The sequence below is a fragment of the Propithecus coquereli genome, unplaced genomic scaffold, assembly GCF_000956105.1.
Source record: "Propithecus coquereli isolate 6110/MARCELLA unplaced genomic scaffold, Pcoq_1.0 Scaffold13, whole genome shotgun sequence".
NCBI classification, from domain to species: Eukaryota; Metazoa; Chordata; class Mammalia; order Primates; family Indriidae; genus Propithecus; species Propithecus coquereli.
In genome coordinates, this window is record NW_012137191.1 from 2,869,352 (window position 1) to 2,887,886 (window position 18,535).

Sequence of the window (18,535 nt, forward strand, 5' to 3'; positions counted from 1 at the left end):
GACAGTGGCACACACTGTAGCTCTAGTGGAAATCTGACAATAAACCCTACAGTTTACCTGTTCATAGAATTTATCACTTTTTTAATCAAAACTTGAACCAGATGTTTTCCAAGTTCTGTCACAAAGGGTCAGGACTATTTTGCCTGTGCACTGGCATATAGCTAATCTCCCCCTCCTAAGGGAGACGAGATCCTTCTTCCCCTCATACACAGCCTCTTTCACTTCCGAGGACAGCCAGCCTGGCCCAGCAAGGATCCAGGATGGGGTGTTAGAGGCTGCCTGGAAGGAACAAGGCTGCCCTGATGGTAGATTGGGTGCCTAGGAACAAACCCAGCGCTCAGCCAGGAGGAAGGTCACCTGAGAGGATGTGGTCACCAAGAAACATAGAGACAAACAGGCATACCAGTTCAGAAATGCCATCAGCGTCAGGGAGGGATGGAAAAAGCCAAGAGTGGTTCTCAACTTTTTGGATTCCTGGTACATTTTCAAATTCTGGAATTTCTGACGAGAGGACTTTTCTTTAAGCTGTATTTGCATGAGACTGAGAAAATGTCCATTTTCCATACTGAAGAACGGAGAGAGTACTTTCCAGCCACGGGTGCTGAGACTAAAAGTCCCCACAACACCAAGCCACCAGCACTCTTTGCTACCTCTGCTGAGACACCACGCTGCTCAACTAGGTCACTGCTCAGCACTGGGGAGCTGCTTCTGAATAGAACTGTTTACTGCCAGGCGGATTTCCACTATGCCCATGAGGTAGTTTTCCCACATTTCACTACACACTTGATCTTTTTCAGGTGCCAGGCTACAGTTAAGTCTCCTATCTCTTACTGCAGGAAACTGAACCCCACTTTTATTCACAGCCCTACATACAACAGCCAGCACATTATAACTACGGAAGTCCAGTGAAAATAAACACAACACTTAGATCACAATTTAGGACCCAAGACTTGAGGTACTGTCAGTACAACAGCCAAAGAAGGGAGAGAAGTACATAGCTCACGTTATGAAATCTACAGATGCAGGCAGGCCGCCATCGGCATCTGCTACAGGCAAGAGGCACACAGCATGACCCAGGAGGATTATTTCCAGGGCAAGAGGATAATTAGGAGACATCGACAAGAGCAAGACAGAATCTGAAGAATTAAAGAGACTGGGGTCCTAGGCATGTTTTTGAGAAAGGAGTTTAGACAACTAGGGAGAAAAAGGACAAGCAAATTATCCGAACTGAAACACAAGGTTAAAGCTGGACTGATGACGTAAAAACTGACTTCTTTAACCCTTCCTGCCTGAGGTCGAATTGGTTCTGGAGACTGGATTGTGGCTGAGCTAGGAAGTGGGAATTGGCGGGGTGAGGGGCAGCAGCCAGGGGGAGTGTGAGTCTGTGAAGACTGGAATCCAGGGAGAGCCTAAAGCCTCTTAGTGAAAATGACTAATAGTGGAAATGACTCAAGAAATCCTGAGTCATCCTTAAGGGAAACCAACATCAGTGTCAATAACTTCTCTGGGAACTTGGAACACATGTGGCTGAACAAATATTTTAGAATCTAGTATCGTGTCCAACACTGACTTGCTCCTTCATTTTGGACAGGTCACACATTTCCATTCTCAGAGCTCCTCGGTTACCAAATGAGGCTGATAATGTTCTTCAAAATATTTTTACCAGTTAAAAAAACAAAACAAAACAAAAAAGTCAATAAGAGCTGACCTTTTGGAAAAATGACTTACTCCACTTGAACTCCTTACACTGAAGGGAAGTGTCCACAAACAGTTCACTCTGCACCAGTGTCAGACTCGTCGGTAAACTCATCAGTGGAATAATGCTCAGAATGTGCAGTTTGGTTTTACAGTCAAGGCAGGGCAATTAAAATCTGAATTTCTTTGAAATGAGAGATGAGTTAATTTTTCTCACATATTCCCTTCCAACGTAAGAAAACATTTGCTAATTTCCTATAATAGGCACAGCATTGTGTGAGCTCCTAAAGAGATTATAAAAATAACTAAGACCAAAAAAATACTTGACATTAAAGTAAAAACAGAATTAGAAGGTTAAGTATTGTTAGTTTGCTGCCTATCAGAATGTAATACTTCAAAATTTAATTCAAAATGCTTTTTCCAGATATTCCCATAGTTCGAATATATTAGAATACCACTGATACCTACAAGGATGAATCTACAAAAATATTATGCTAAGTGAAAGAAGCCAGGCACAGAAGACTACATTCTACATGATTCCATTTACATGAAGTTTAAAGATGGGCAAAACCAGTTTATGGTAGAAGTCATTAAGTGCTCCTCTGGACAAGGGAGGGGGAAGTTGGCTTGAAAGGGGAACAGGTAATGGAACGCCCTCCACCTCTCATTTTGGGTGGTGGTTATACAACCAACTTAAACTGAGCAGTTAACAGTGTATTTTACTGTACGTAAGATGTGCTTGTAAAATGTTAACAAAAATGCCACGTGACTAGTAAACATTACTAGGAATAGAGCGTTCAGACAAAAGCATGGCGGAAGGCAACAGTAGTATCTTTTTTCCTTGATCTCAATGGCATTTCTAAAGAAAATATTCCCAATTTGGAAGGAATTAGAGGTATTAGATATACTAATAAATTTAATAATACAGTCACATTGCCAGCTAGATTTCAGGCATGTATGAAAGGTCCTAACATAACAAAATAAGTAACAGGACTGTTTAATGGCAAACAAAAACAGGATTTGCATCCATTTCTTTTTGCCTTACGAACTGAAAACAACGAAAGCGTTAATCTGCCTCTTAGATACTGCTCTATCACAAGGGTGCTGTAGCCATTTACAGGGAAATTCTGCATAGTGATTCTCTAGTATTAGGATTTCTCAAGGGGTATAACCTTGAGTGGCGCACATCAGCCTTACCTGGGGATTTTCCACCCTCACAAGAATTCTGATCCATGCCCCCAGGGGCTTGGTTATGACTCCCAGTCAAGTAACTCTTCCTCCAGGCAGGAATGAGTCACACCCCCTCAGCTAGCAGGGCAGGAAGCCCAGAGAACAAGTTTCTGGCTGAGAATCCAGGCCAGATCTCTTCTAGTTTCCTGCCTCTTTAGGTCAGGAGAGGAAAAGATGGAGTGCAGGGAGCAAATGTACCTGTTCCCTCTCTCTTTCCTCCTCCGCTGTCAACTGAGGGAAGCTACACAGAATTGCTGAGGTCCAAGCTCTCAGTAGCGTCTGCTTTAGCATAAGGAAGGAAGACAATTATGCTAAATGAACTGCAGAGCAAGAATGAAGTGAACTGGGGGTGACCAACCAAGTTTTGCTACTTTCCAATCCAGTGCTATTATTTTAGCCAATCTACCAAGGAATAAAGGGGCATAGTAGTAGTACCACGGAACAACAGCACTGCCTTGCAAGGTGCACTAACAGCTGTAGAAATCAATATAAACAAAACCTCTGCATGGTGAATTCCCCCAGTACAACTGGACTTGTGAGCCTAAAAGCATTTGTGGTGTTTTACGCATTAATCTAATGCACATCTTGAGCATTCTCATAGACCTGCTTTTTAAAGAGATGATAATCTAAGGCCGCGTTATTTTTAGAATTATAAAAATAACAGCTGCACTTGTCAGCCATCCCCCAGTGAGGCCCATTCCCTTGAACTAGCTTTGGATACACCCAAGTTCTGTTCTCAGCTATCCTGGGTCTCTGTTTTCACAATCTTTAAATATAATCTGCTGGTACTCTGTTGGTATGTCTGTCTTCCCTGCCAGGCTGCCTACTCTTTGAGGTCAGGGGCCATTTCTGTCTTTTCTGTTGCTCAGTTCCCAGTACCTAGCACAACGCCGGGCACAATAGATGGTGCTGAATAGACATTAGGTAAATGTATGGGCTTCTGCATGCATTTTTGGTTTTCACTTTATCACATATTAGAATGTAAGTGCCACTGAAGATGGGATCCTCTATCTGCTACTGTATCTCCACATCCTAAATATACTGCACATGACCCATAGGAGGTTTTCAGTAAATATTTACTGAATTAATAAAGATTGTGAGATGAGATCAATCCAGTGCTCTGGGCTAAATGAAATCTGTATGCACATGACTTTAAAAAGTAGTGGGCCTGATATATGAAGAAGACTCACTGTTAGCAAATTACACAGCTTTCAGAGGGATTTTTTTTTTTTTTTGCTAAATAAGTTAGTCAAGATTGTGATTGAACTCTGCAAAATAAGTATTTTGAAATATAAAACAAGCCACTAGCCACAGTAACTCTCAGGAAAACCATGATTACCCCATTGCTCAAAAGCCTGTTGCTGTGTTTGCTCACCCTCAGAGGGGATGAAAGGCCTGTTTGGAAATGCTCACGTCTCCTCTATGATTTGTAGGCTGCACTATGCCTGTTATAGAAGCATGCACCCAGTGGGCACTAAATACTATTTAAATTTAAATGAAAGCACAAAATATGAGGTGGTCTGGCACTCTTCTGGCAGGATATGGGCAGAAATCCAGTGGACAAGAAGAACTGCAATTCTAAGTGCAGTAATGGAAAGATGGAATTTTGGCTTTTATTGAGAAAGTCACTTCTATGAAATGCTTAAATATAAAGCAAATAATCCTAAACTCTATTTGGGGATAAAAACAGCTTTCTTTGTTTCCTTTTGCTCTCACCCACCCAAATGGAATGGAATGTCTAAACTTTGCTGAGGTTTGGTGCTGCTGGAGGGGCCTGCCAGTGTTTAAGTTCTCACAACTCGTTGCGGGTTGAATCACCCTCAACTTTCAAGAGTACAGAATGAGAAGTGTTATTTCATATCCTAGTTTGCAAATTAGACCGAGATTATTTCCATCAATAAATTCAAGATGACTCTGACTACAAGGGTAATAATTTCATGTGTTCATGTCTTCAGTTTTATCATTTTGCCTTGTGTCACGTCCATCTATTTTAACAGGTTTTATTTGACCTTAAATTTTTCAATAATACTCAATGAACAGAAATTTTCATCTTGTGGGCAAAATAAACATTTTACAATTTTTCCTTTTAAAATAATGAACCATTCAATAAGTAAAAACTACAAATATGCCTTTATTAAAAGTTCACATGATCAATACCTAACATTTAAATTTGCTTAAGAAGTGCTATTTCTTACGTTTTCTTTAGTATGAAGGCTGTCAAAATGCCATCTGATATTCCATTATGAATTTTTACACTATATTCTCTTAACTTCCTTACTAAAATTATATATTAGAAGTGATGATACAATTGTTGTGAAATGCATCTACTGAAAAATGCAACTTGATATTACCCTAATCACCGATATTTCTCTGTTTCTTAGTTGTTTTATAATTACTGCATTTTGGGTTTTTTTGTTTGTTTGTTTGTTTTTTGAGATAGAGTCTCAGTCTGTTGCCTGGGCTAGAGTGCACTGGCATCACCGTAGCTCATTGCAACCTCCAACTCCTGGACTCAAGCAATCCTCCTGCCTCAGCCTCCTGAGTATTTAGGACTACAGGTTTGTGCCACTGTGCCTGGCTAATTTTTCTAATTTTAGCAGAGATAGGGTCTCACTCTTGCTCAGGCTGGTCTCAAATTCTTGGCCTCAAGCAATCCTCCCACCTCGGCCTCCCAAAGTGCTAGGATTACAGGTGTGAGCCACCATGCCTGGCTCATTACTGACTAGTCTACCATGGACCAGGAACTGTATGTACCTCATGTTTTGTATATATTAATATATTAACCCTTATAAAAATCCAGTAAAGTATCATTACCTCTTCTGTATTATTATCCCTACTACATTTTTCTGATATACATTTTTCTGATATGGAAATCAAGGCTCCAAAGTTATAAGAACCTACCCAAGGATTGATCGGTATCCAAAGGGCATTTCTTTCCACTCATACCACATAGTTCTTCAATAATCAATATCTTTCATTTATTTACTTATTCATTTAACAAAAACTTATTGATCACCTACTACATGTCAGGCACTATGCTGTTCACTGAGGCAAAAATTCCCAAGATACTCCCAGTTTAATGAAAAAGACAAAAAGTGACAATGAGCTGTATAAGTGGAAGGTACAGCCTTGGGATAAAGGTGAAATCTCTAAAAAAAAAAAAAACAAAAGAGGCCCTTTTTGTTATAACAAGGGGTCCAATTGTCATCTGTGGTGAATGTATATTGCTCTATAATCCTATCTTTCTCTCCTCAATAAACCTCGTTTCGTACTTAAAAAAAAAAAGAGGTACATCTGGGTTAAGATTTACGTAAAAACAGCTGCCCGTTAGTATTAATAACATTAGCTTATAATTATGGAGGGCTTTTAGGGTATCAGGCACCACCATCCTGAAAAGTAAGATTTTTAAATGGCATTCTTCATTTGATACAACCGCTTTATATGAAGTAGGCTCTAATATTAGCTCCGTTTTATAGAGGGGAAAGTTGTGCAAATCATTCGAAGTCACATGGCTGAGGAATATCTGTGCCAGAATTTGAACTCACATCTGTCTAAAACTAAAGGTTAAGGAGTGGTGGGTCTCCATCTCTAGGCAGAACTAGGCTGCTGTCTGGCGAAAATATTGGGTCAGAGGTAGGGTAAAGGGCTCTGAGGGGCCTGGTGGGCAAAAAAGGAGTAAGAAAAGGAGCTGACAGAGGGTCATCACAAGGACCACAGGCCAGCACGATGGCCCCTTTCTTCCTCACAGTACAATGGGATGCCAGTCCACACCCTTGACCAAATTAAGGCGAGGCTATCTATAACAAACAGAAGAAATAATCTCTCACCCCAGGGAAGAGTCATCCTTTTCTTTTAATCTCCACAAAGATACCTGTAATCTAATTCAGGTTTTCATCTTCAAATCTAGACCTTGAGAAAAGATCACTTCAGCTGTCTCTACTACCTACACTGAAGCCAGGGTTTGGGGGGAAAGAGGGTGGGTCTCCTCCAGCACATGGCCTGGTCTCTCCTCCCTGCCATATCCAAGTGGATGTAGATTCCCAAGGCATGCCCACAGCCCTCTGAAAGTGTGCAGAGAGAACAGGGTCTCCAATCTTAGAAAACATTTAGAGAAATGAGGGGCAGAAACTGATGCTGCCTGAATACACAATGGTCATAAACTGGGAAGCTGGAGAGTGGGAAAGATGAAGAGGTCAAACAAGTTTTACACACCAAGTCATCAAGCCCTCCCCCATCATGTGCTGCCTGCTTGCCTGCCCTCCCTCCACCAAACAGTGAACTCTGAAAGATTCCTCCCTGTTTCCGCATTTCCAGTACTAAGAATGGAATCACACAGACCCCTGACCACCGAGGATCTCACCGCTAATTTCCCTCTCCTCTGTTCTCCTGTGACATTCTAAAGGTTTCAGTTGTAATAAAAGCCATTCACTTCTTCCGTAAGTGCCTCCTTCCTCACTTCTCGGTCATTCAATTATATGATGACACAAAGGAACGTGCTCACTTTAGTTAGAATTGCCTAACAGCAAACGGGAGAAGGGGACAGGCCATAGGGACTACTGACGGAAACACAATTTCTACACTCCTGAGCCATTTATTGGGAGCCTCCCATGTGTCAGCTACTAGGGTCTTTTGCTAAGATTCCCTGAAAGGGATTCCCCCTGAAATAGGTTTCCTGGAATTTGGAAAACATTATCAGATGATCTGTGAGAGTATAGGGAAAATGCACACAATAATTATCTCTTTGTAGAAACCACACGCTGTTTTTCAACTCCTTTATCTTTAAATACATGTGTCTGCAGCACAGCCACTGGCATGATGATCCTTAACCTGACACGCATTGAGCAGTCCCTGCAAGCATAACATGACACGGTCCAACACGAAGCAGACAACAATGTTTGAGGGGAAAGGACTTAGTGATCTGAGGTTAAGAGTAGCAGTTCCCATGCCTGCTTTAAAAATAAAATTATTATGAGGGTGACCTTGCAACTACCACTCTTAAGTGCCCATGTGAAAAGGGCCCTTCCCAGTACCATACATACCAACTGGCATCCTCCCAGCAACCACGCAGGACTAAAGAAACAGGCTTAGAGAGGCTGGTAAACCTGCCCCAGGTGACAGATTCTAGGTGACACAGTACAAGGTTCTAGGTGACCAAAAACTCAGGTCATCTGACAGCAAGACTTTCCTCTTCCCTTCTTACCACTCTACATCAACACGGCCAATTACCTCTACAGGCTCATCTTTCTTCCTTATGATTATTTTTCTGACCTTTTTAGGGATTAATTTCCCCCCAAAGAAACCAAGAAGCTCTCTTTAAAATATACTTTTCTTTCTTCCTAAGCAGCATCTAAGATCAGTAAATTTATTATATATTGTTTCTTTACTATTTTTATCATTTAGAAAATAATGATAGATTTTGCTTTGCATGTCTTTTTTTAAAGAGAAAGTATAATGTTTTATACAATTAAAGCATTCTGGGCTTTTTTAGTAAGTAACAGTAGAAGGAAACAAAGTAACAATGAATGCAATTGTTTTAAATTGTTTTAAATATAAATTATAACAAAACTTTAAAAATAATGTTAAGGGCCCAGGCACAGTGGCTCACGCCTATAATCCTATCACTCTGAGAAGCCAAGGCGGGAGGATCACTTGAGCTCAGGAGTTCAAGATAGGCCTGAGCAAGAGTGAGACCCTGTCTCTACTAAAAATAGAAAAAATTAGCCAGGCATGGTGGCGCTGGCCTGTAGTCCCAGCTGCTCAGGAGGCTGAGGCAGCAGGACTGCTTAAGCCCAGGAGTTTGAGGTTGCTGTGAGCTAGGCTGACGCCACGGCACTCTAGCCCAGGCAACAGAGCAAGACTCTCATCTCTAAATAAATAAATAAAATAATGTTAAGGATCTGAGTTTTATATTCAGGGAGAATGTATTCTCTTTGTTTAGAATTTAGTGGGAAACAATTTTTCTTTAAAACTTAGTACAACTCAGGAAAAAAGAAACATGCTTAACATTGTGTCTATGTGATGCCACAAGAAAAATTTAGCCATCATTTTGTCTGTGCAAAGCCAAAGATTATTTTTCAAACATCTAGATAGAATGTCTGGAGAAATCATGACAAATTTAATTACATAAACACAACCCCAGTTTATATAAAACAAGCTTTATAAACAAGCCTATAATTTGCATAATTGTATTTTGTAAAAAGAAAAAAAAATCTATTCACATGACTTTGACCTAGGGCTAAAGTTCTGCCAAAGTTAAAACAAACATTATAGAAAAGTGAATTTTAAAGCCCAATATCCTTTTTTCCCCCCCAATTTCAAGTATTTGTATTTTAAAATAACGTGGGAAATAGTAGAATTTTAATGTCCTAGAATGAAAGCATTAAATAGAAAAGCAACATCTGGATTTCACAAAAGAATATGTTTTCTTTCATTTGTATTTTTGGCTGCTGAATAACTTACTGTAGCAAGATCTTTCGATTAGTATTCAGACATGTAGCCAGAGCAGTAATAAATACCATGGCACAGAAAGTTGCCTATTAACCCTTCAACTTGTCTTATACACAAATGTTCCATCTGATATGCTTTGGCTGAATAGTATCTGAATTGCTCTTTGGTCCACGTCCAAAATATTCTATTGTTGACATATTCATCTAGTATTCTTCAGACTGGCTGCTTCTTAGGATGGATGCTAATTAATTTTAGTTGCACTAATAAAAAGACAAAAAGGAAAAGTAAAAAAAAAAAAAAAAGGTTACATAAGACTATCATTTGATTGTATTAAATTCCCACAATTTCTATCTTTACATATGATTTACCAATCAGTCAAGCAGTACATTTCCTTGGTTGAAGGAAATTGGAAATGATGTTTTCTGTTCTAAAACCAGCCATTTTTGCACAGACCCAGCCCTGAATGCATGAATCAAAAGCAGATCAGGCATCTTAAATCATATAGCATACAAAGCTTCCATTAAAATTTAAAAAACAGTCCTGTAACAAAAGTTTTGTTAAGCATCTACTATGTGATAAACATTATGATATTGAGGCTGTGGGACAGAAAGATGAGTAAGCTAGAACCTCTCCCTATAAGACTATAGATCTTGGTTAAGATGCAGTGAATCAGCTAGACTACAAAATACAAACTAAGTACCATATAACAGAAGAAAACCTAAAGTATTAGCTAGAGTGGAAACTTATTAAAATATAATCATTTTAATCTGAACTGCTACAAATACAACTTTCAGAATTCAATATCATCCTTTAACTCAAGGCTAGCTTACGCAATTCTTAATAATACTTTATATTCTCCCCTCAAGAATATCAGAATTCAAATCATATATCTGATAGAAACCTTCAAAGGCACTTTTGGTCTAAACTTCTATATTTTTAAAAGAAAAAAATAATAAATGTAGTGCAATCAACATGCAAGACTGTTGCAAGCCCTTAAGAAAACAGAAAGGGGTGTGTGTGTAACTCTTACTCTTTCAGAGCTATATTTGGCTCAGATCCAAAGAACAATGAGTATTATAAGAGGAGACTGAGGAACCTTCTGGAAAGCAATTATTTTACTTGAGAGTTAGAACATGGAAGATAAATCATGAGTCTGAATTTGCAACTAATAAAAGGTTTAAGAAAAGGGCAAGACTAACTATGCTAAAAGAGACTGTAAGGATGGTTTGCTTTGTTTTGTTTTATCTATCATCTCCTTGGTAGAGAGTGTGTGTATGTACATGATATGTATATAACATATGATCCCCTTGCCACAGTGAATAAGGCAAGGGTAGTATCAAGATTTATCTTTTGAGAAACCATCATGCCTTTAGGATTACCCAAGGTGCTCTGCTGTCTTAGCCCCATTCCCTCACCTGTCTTCTTTGTCCCTCCAGGGCTGGCTCAGGTATCACCTCTGGAGGCCTGTCCTGGATTCTCCTAAGCAAGGTTATACACTTTACCCTTGATGCCACCACTGAACCTGGTACACATCTTGATTACGGCATTAATCACAAGTTACTGCAATTATCTCTTTCCATATCTGTCTCCTTTCTAGAGATACTGAATGGCAGGGACCCATGAACCCAGCACAGTGCCTGGCAGAACATGCACACTCAACATTTTTATAACAGATAACTGGGGGTATCTCAAAGTGCCAGAGAAGGAGAGAATTGTACCAGGACCATAAAACCACTAAGCATTATGTTAATCAAATTATTTTAAAAGAGTAAACCTTCATTCTTTCAACAATTACTTGGTTGGCTCCTACCAGAGTGCTATGAGGGCTGTAGTTTACAAAACACAAGGCACCTGCCTTCAGGGAGCTTACATTTTAGAGGAGGGTGAGGAAGAGAGGCAACTTTTTAAAATTATAACAATGGAATGTCTACAACATTTAGAATATTTTGCATGATCTCTAGAAGACCCAAATGACCTAGACCTAGTCATCAAGAAATTTACACTCTAATTGTGGGAATAATAAATGAAAAGATAAGAACAACAAAGACAAAACAGAATGGACGCTAATTGCATAGAACAGAAAACTAAGTGTGAGAATTCACTGCTGAGCACTTTGGGCTAGGAGGATCAATAATAATTTTCTGGGCTGGGTCGAGTGGCTCACAGCCTATAGTCCTAGCACTCTGGGAGTCTGGGATTGAACTTGATTGATCACTTGAGCTCAGGAGTTTAAGACCAGCCTGAGCGAGACCCCATCTCTACTAAAAATAGAAAAAATTAGCTGGGTGCAGTGGTATGAGTGTAGTCCCAGCTACTCCGCAGGCTGAGGCAGGAGGATTGCTTGAGCCCAGGGGTTTGAGGTTGCAGTGAGCGATTATGATGCCACTGCACTCAAGGTGGGGCGACAGAGCGAGACAGAGAGAGACTGAGGATCCCATGACCCCCTCCTTGGGTTCCATTAATTTGCCAAAGCAGCTCACAGAACTCAGGGAAACACTTCCACTCACCCATTTATTATAAAGGATATTTCAAGGGATATGGATGAAGAGATGCACAGGGCAAGGCATGTGAGAAGGGGCGTGGAGCTTCCATGCCCTCTCCCAGGCACCTCACTGTTCAGCTATCCGGAAGCTCCCCAAACCCTGTTCTCTTGGACCTTTTATGGGGACTTCATTGGATAGGCTTGACTGAAACATGAACCACCATGTGGAGATGTGATTGGACAAAAAGGGTATGATCTAACACTGAAAGACTGAGTGGAGAAACCCAGCAAGATCTGTCTGGCCAGATTCTTGTTGCCCTCTCTGTGCAGCACTCCATCCTCTAGGGTATGGGGCAGGACCCCTCTGGTAAGGTAGGTCAAATAATTTCATTATGGCCAGCTCATACAAGGAGAGGTAGGAGAAGACTATGCTTTCAGTTTCTAAGCCCTGCCTTGTGGAGAAAAAGGAGCAGGTGAAAAGCAGGCAGGAAAGGGTCACAGAGTCAGATTCTGTTTTCTGATGTTTGCTTCTGAGGCCTAGAGCACCTCAACATTATAACAAGGTCTATGGGAGTTGACTCAGGAACTGTGGATGAAAACCAGTATGTGTATACACATATCATAATATCACAGGCAGCCACTGAGAAAAAGAGGAGGTGAGGCTGAAATTACCGAGAAGGGGAATGGTCTGAGCCAAAGCAGAGGAGAAAATTATTATGTAAGACTTGTTGGAACAATAGAAAATTCTCCCCACCAGCTGCCACTTTCCATCTAATCACTCAGCTCAAGTCCAAGAGTCATCCTGGGCTCCTCTCTGCGTGCTGGAAACAATCAGTTTCTCAGACCTTACAGATGTTGCCTCTTTAGTAAAACTCTCAAACCCATTCCTCTCTATCCCCCTGGCCTCTATGGGCATCCCCCAGCCCAACTACTGCAAAGGCTTACCTCTACCTTCTCCAACCCATTTTAGAATATGCTGCCAGGGAGACCTTTCCAAAAGCAAATCCAATCCTATCACCTCTTTCCTTAAAATCCTTCAGGAGCTCCAAACCACGTATAGGGTAAAATTCAAAATCCTTAAAGTGTGTGGAGGATTCTTCATGGTGTAGCTGCACCCTCCTCCCTAGCCTTCCACCACAGGCAACTACTCAGAACTCCAGACTGTCCTCAGGCACTCCGTGCATTGCACCTGCCTGGTCCTTCAACACGTGGCCCAACAATCTCTACTGTGAAACTCTCTCCCATCTTCCTCCCACATTGTATGTACCTCAATAATGGCACTTACTGAAAATGTCTGTCTGATGATATATTTAATACAGGAAAACAAACTCAGTTTCTCCTGCTATACTCTTGCAATGCAATCAACACGAATACTTCTATGACCAGATGTGTGGGGTTCCCCACCCCATACACCAAGGAAGTAGTCCTTCAGTGAAACCGTCCTTCATAAAATTAATAAAGGGCCACAATGTGGGTACTGTGGTAGAGGAAATGATCTATATATCTCCAGCCATTGTTCCCTAGCTTGCTTTCCTATAATTGCTTACTACTCAGGAGTCATATAGCTGATGGTCATAAAGATTCTTAGCTTTCTTCACTGCTCCCATGGATAACATCACCTTTGTGAAACCTAAGGCTAGTTTTTGAGATATCTTCCAGGCCCTGCCTTCCAGCGGGACGGCTGACCCACCCAGACCCATACCAAGGAACTGACTCAACTGGTCGTGACCCCCATCCAAGAACTGACTCAGCGAAGAAGACAATTTCTACACCCCTATGGCTCCTCCCAGAACCAAGCCAATTAGCAGATCCAATTGCCTAGCCTTTTATCCACCAAACTATCTTTAAAAACCCTTTCTCCCAAGTTCTTGGGGAAACAGATTTGAGAACTTCCTCCCACCTCCTCGCATGGCACCTGTGATATTAAACTCTTTCTCTGCTATAACCCTGCTGTCTCAGTGCATTGGCTTCCTCTAGTGCAGTGGGCAATGAACCTGGTAAGGCTGTAACATCAGCAATGGACACCAGCTGGGTGTCCCCTAAATCAATTCAATTCTGATACAATCTACCTGAGGATAGCACCAGATTCCACAGGTTGAGGGCTCAGTCCCACAAGACTTCCCCCCACTTCCAATGCTAATTAAAAATGCAGGTTGTTTTGTCTGTGCTTGTGACCAACCAGCTGTAAATTGGGGTTCCTACAACCCTGTCTTAGGTTCTATTGATTTGGTAGAGAGGCTCACAGAACTTTTGGGTTTAATGGAGGCTTCTGTACACAGGCATGATTGATTAAATCACCGGCCACCGGTGATCAACTTAACCTTCAGCTCTTTTCTCCCCTCCCTGGAGTTTGAGGGGTGGGGCTGAAAGTCCCAACCCTCTAATCCTGCCTTGGTCTTTGCAGTGACCAGCGCCAATCCTGAAGCTACCTAGGTAGGGGCTGCCAGCCACCAGTCAACTTATTAGCATATAAAATGACACTGATCACTTTGAAAATTTCAAGGAGTTGTATGCCAGGAAACTGGAGGAAAACCAAATACCATATGTATGTCACAATATCATAGTCTGGTTCCAAGGAACCCTCCTCCTAGAGGACATAGGTATGTCTTACTCATTTTTAGTCTCCCAACAGCTAACCCAGCAACTAATCCTGCACCTAGCACAGCAGGATTGCTCAATTGATGTTAATGAAGCAAATCTAGAGTTAGGACCAGATTTGCAGGTGATTAAACATGAAGCAGGTAATGAGGTGAGGTGGTATGAAAAGATAAGTCTATCTCAAAATGTAATAGTGAAAAGGGAGCCAATAAATGCACTTAAGAGGTACAGTTGGACCACTGGCTCTCAGAGATAATAGACCATGGCCTCTATCTACCCCCCAATGACATGACCATTAGTGATAGGAATCAGAGAATAAGCTTTACCATGAACAGACTGAGAAACCAAAGCAACCAAACAACCATGTAAACAAAACCTCTTTGTCTGAACAATCTGAGTACTCCCTGATAGTTCCCTTCTTTTTTGGAACCACTTTTCCTTCATCAGCAAAGTTCAACCATAGAGAAGGCAAGAAACAAAATAAACAGCATACTAATCTGATTTCTACATTCTGGCTATAAAATGTTTCTATCGCTTTCTACATCAACAGAAAAAGATGAATTTAATTCACTGATTAATTGGCGGGGGGTGGGGACTGGACACAAAGCAGCCAAGGATACTCTTCTGTGCACTAGGCAGTGGAGTATGCAACCTGCCTCCCAAGGGCTGGCAAAGACATGTGGTCTCCGCCAGCGCGACAAGGGCTACAAGCCACAAATTTCCTGACACTACTGCCTGGATATAACTTCTGTGGTTGGTTGTTGGAGTTGCACTAGAAAATAAGTGGCCTTTTGCAAAAATGTTTTCATGTCAATAGGTTGCCTCATGAGTAAACCTTTGGGCATAATTTCTGGTGGCCATGACTTAAGCAAACAAGGGAAAGACACCCATGGTGAGATTTACCATCTTTGATTCTCCAGATCAGTTTACCTAAACTAGGAGACAATCCTGACACTTAAAAGTACTGAACAGTGCTTCAAAAGTAAGCAGGAACCCACCATTAAAAAGGCCCTAAATCCCAGCCTACTAGAGGGCACACTTCCATATATGCACTAAAACATCTCCATGAGGTAATCAGGGACCACATCTAATCAGAAAAGTTTTTCTTTTCGTCTCTTGCAAATTAGGCCAAGATAATGTCAGTTGATATATCCAAGAACTTGTGTCAAAATAATTATCCTGCTCTGAATTACAAAGTTAATACTTACAGAGGGATTTTACAGAGATCTTCAGTACCCAAGTGGGTGTTAAGCTATTATACAACTATTGGCAGTGACAATCAAGTAGTTGGAGAAATGTATTAGTCAATAGCTTTAACATAGCCCTGCATTACAAAACTAGAGCAAAGGTTAAAATTATAATCTTCATTTCCCCAATCTCCTCTTCCACAATTGGAAATCATAATTATTTTGTAAAAGGCTCTGCACCACTATCAGCCTACTTCTGGTAACATTTTAAAAAGCTTATTATTTTATAATGGCATAACTTTACATTGGCATGGTAAAACATTTTCTGATATAAAATCATTGCAACCCATAGTGAATTTTTATACCCAAAACGAACCACCAAAAATTGCTGAGATACGTTTAAATGATATCTGTTGACATAAAACATGTTGAGTTGACCCCTATACATACTAAAGTATTAATATTAGTAGTTTCTGAAGGGTGGGGTGAGGAAAGGTAGAGATATTTAAGTTTTTCTTATATATCCACTGTTTGACTTGATAGAACGAGCATGAATTATAATATATCTGTCATTAAAAATAAAAAGAGCTATTGCTGCAAACTTAAGAAGAATTTTTATAATACCTCATTAGGTAAACACACACTAGACCAAATTAGTTCTTTCTAAACTGAGATCTGTTGATGACACAGTGGAACATATAAAGCTCAGAAGCTCTTGCTTACTTCAATTTTCATGTTCACTTTTACCCTCATTTATTTACAATACTCAATATAAACAGTGACACCTCACCCCAACAGACAAGAATATTTTCCTGGGAAACAGCCTGTGCTAATTTTATTATAACTTTAACTTTACTATGATTTCTATTTTTATGTAATCATCCCTTACTAAATCTTGCTAAAGAGGAGTATCATATATTATGACAGCCAGAGTGACCAGGTGGAAAGGGTATTAATTTGCACTGGTCTTGCAAGTCAGAAAACCTGGTTTTGAAAGTGTGAGAACCTAGGCATATCAACCCGTTAGCTTCAGTATTTTGCTCCCTCCGTAAGGATGAATACCTAAGAAATTGTTCTCAAACAAATGAAAGGTAAAACTAAGCCATGGAGTGTGATCCCCTATATTCAATTCGTACCAGGACAACCAGGAAGTTATCAAATTCTTCCGATTTAAATGATCAGTATCTAAAATGTGAAAGAAAAACCACACTCGACTCCTTAAGTTACTTTTAAAGTTATCAGAGAAGAACAGGGCTTTAGGTCATGGGCAGGAACTATTCTGCTTTAAAATTGATTTGCCATCCAGCTGTGGCGACTGAGCTGGAGTCGCCACAACAGACCGGCATGGTAATCTAATTACAGTCTTCTGGAGGGACCTAATATGTCATCATTCCTAGTCAGTGTTGTCTTTAGGGACCTGATTTTCTCTCTACTCCTCCCATACGTTTCCCCTTCAACTCCTCCCACCCTTTTTGTTTGCTTTATCACTCTTAAGCAGCTGTTCCTTCGTTGCGCCTACCACTTCCATGCATTTTTAACTCTAACTAGAAATGGGGTAGCCCAGGCTGGCTCCCCAAGTTCCAGAGCCCGTCAGGAGGAGTAGAAAATGCCCTGTGGTCCACCCTCCCAGAGGCATTCCTCTGCGATCACTTCCCCTGCGGGCTCTGCAGATGGAAAAAGGTACCCAGCCCGCGCCTACCGGACACAAATCACTTTCCGCGGCCGCTCCGCCCCAACCCAACCCTCCCAGACGTTCGGTTTGCTTTTACTTTAAAGAGGATTCAGGTGGGTCACACCCAGCTCGCCAAACTCGGGCCCGCTCTCCGAGACCCGCCTCTGGGCTCGCCCCTGCGCCCGGAATCTCTGCAATACCCAGCCTAGTGGGAGGCGGAGGAAATGACCCAAAAGTTGCTTCTGAGTGGAGACTTCCACACGCAGAGGCGCCCCCGTATCCGCCGTGACTTTTCAGAGGCTGCACCCCTTTCCCGTCCAGAGACTATCCTCGGGGCGACCGCTCTCGCGCCCCCCGGGGCCGCAGCCGGGCCTGAGCCGGCGGGCGGGCCGCACTGGCGGGCTCCCTGCACCCTTCCCGGCGCGGCCGAGGGTCCCGGCCAACCTCCCCCGCAGAGAGTCCAGCGCCCCCGCGCAGTCCCCGAACTCCTTGCCGCATTGGCTCGGGCTTTCGGATGGAGACGCGGGGGCCCCCTTACTCACCGATATCCCCATCGTCCTCGTCGTCCTCCTCCTCCTCCATGTCTAGCAGAACGTTCCTGGTTATCTTCTGCATGTCTCCCCCAGAAGGCGGCTCCGAACTTGGCGCGAGGTTGGGGGCTCCGGAGCGAAGCACCGCTCCCGGGGACCGCGGCGGGGGCCGGCGGGGCGCGTGTCTCTCGGCTCAAGGGCCGCTCTGTCCAGCCCGCGCCCGGGGAAGCCGAGCCAAGGCGGCCGCAGACCCGAGCCCGGCGCCCGAGGAAGCCTCTCGCCAGCCCAGCGCGGCGGCGACTGAGCATGCCCAGTGAGCCCGGCGAGCTCGCTGCGGAATGATTAAACTTCCCCGGGTTTTATTAGGCGCCCAGAAGGAAGTCGGGAGGCGAGAGGGTGTAGTTAGCGATTGCGTCCTGCTCGCGGGGGAACTCGCGCAAGGGGAAGGCGGGCTCGCGCGAGGGCTGCGGTGGACAGGGTTCCCCAAACGCTGCCCCCAAACGGGGCCGCTTTGGGTTCTAAGGTCACATTTTGACACACACTGGGGCTTGCTTTCTCTGACATCTGACACTGGAGAGGGAAAAAATGCTGCTTCAGCTCACAAGAACCCTGAAGGCGACCACGTTTGAAGGGCGTTTAGAGGCAACGTGGAGCTAATAATAGGGGATCTTTAAGTAAATTACTAACTCCAAAG

At 42.3% G+C, this 18,535-nt stretch overlaps 1 protein-coding gene across 1 annotated transcript in view; it reads right to left on the minus strand.

The window, feature by feature from the left end:
* The window catches only part of ANO6 (anoctamin 6), a 187,239-nt gene extending 169,058 nt beyond the window's left edge, over positions 1-18,181 (minus strand). The window contains exon 1 of the mRNA XM_012638508.1: positions 17,854-18,181. Within this exon, the coding sequence (XP_012493962.1) occupies positions 17,854-17,926 (73 nt within the window). The 5' untranslated portion in view covers positions 17,927-18,181. The remainder of the gene's footprint in view (positions 1-17,853) is intronic.
* Between the last annotated feature and the right edge of the window lie 354 nt (positions 18,182-18,535).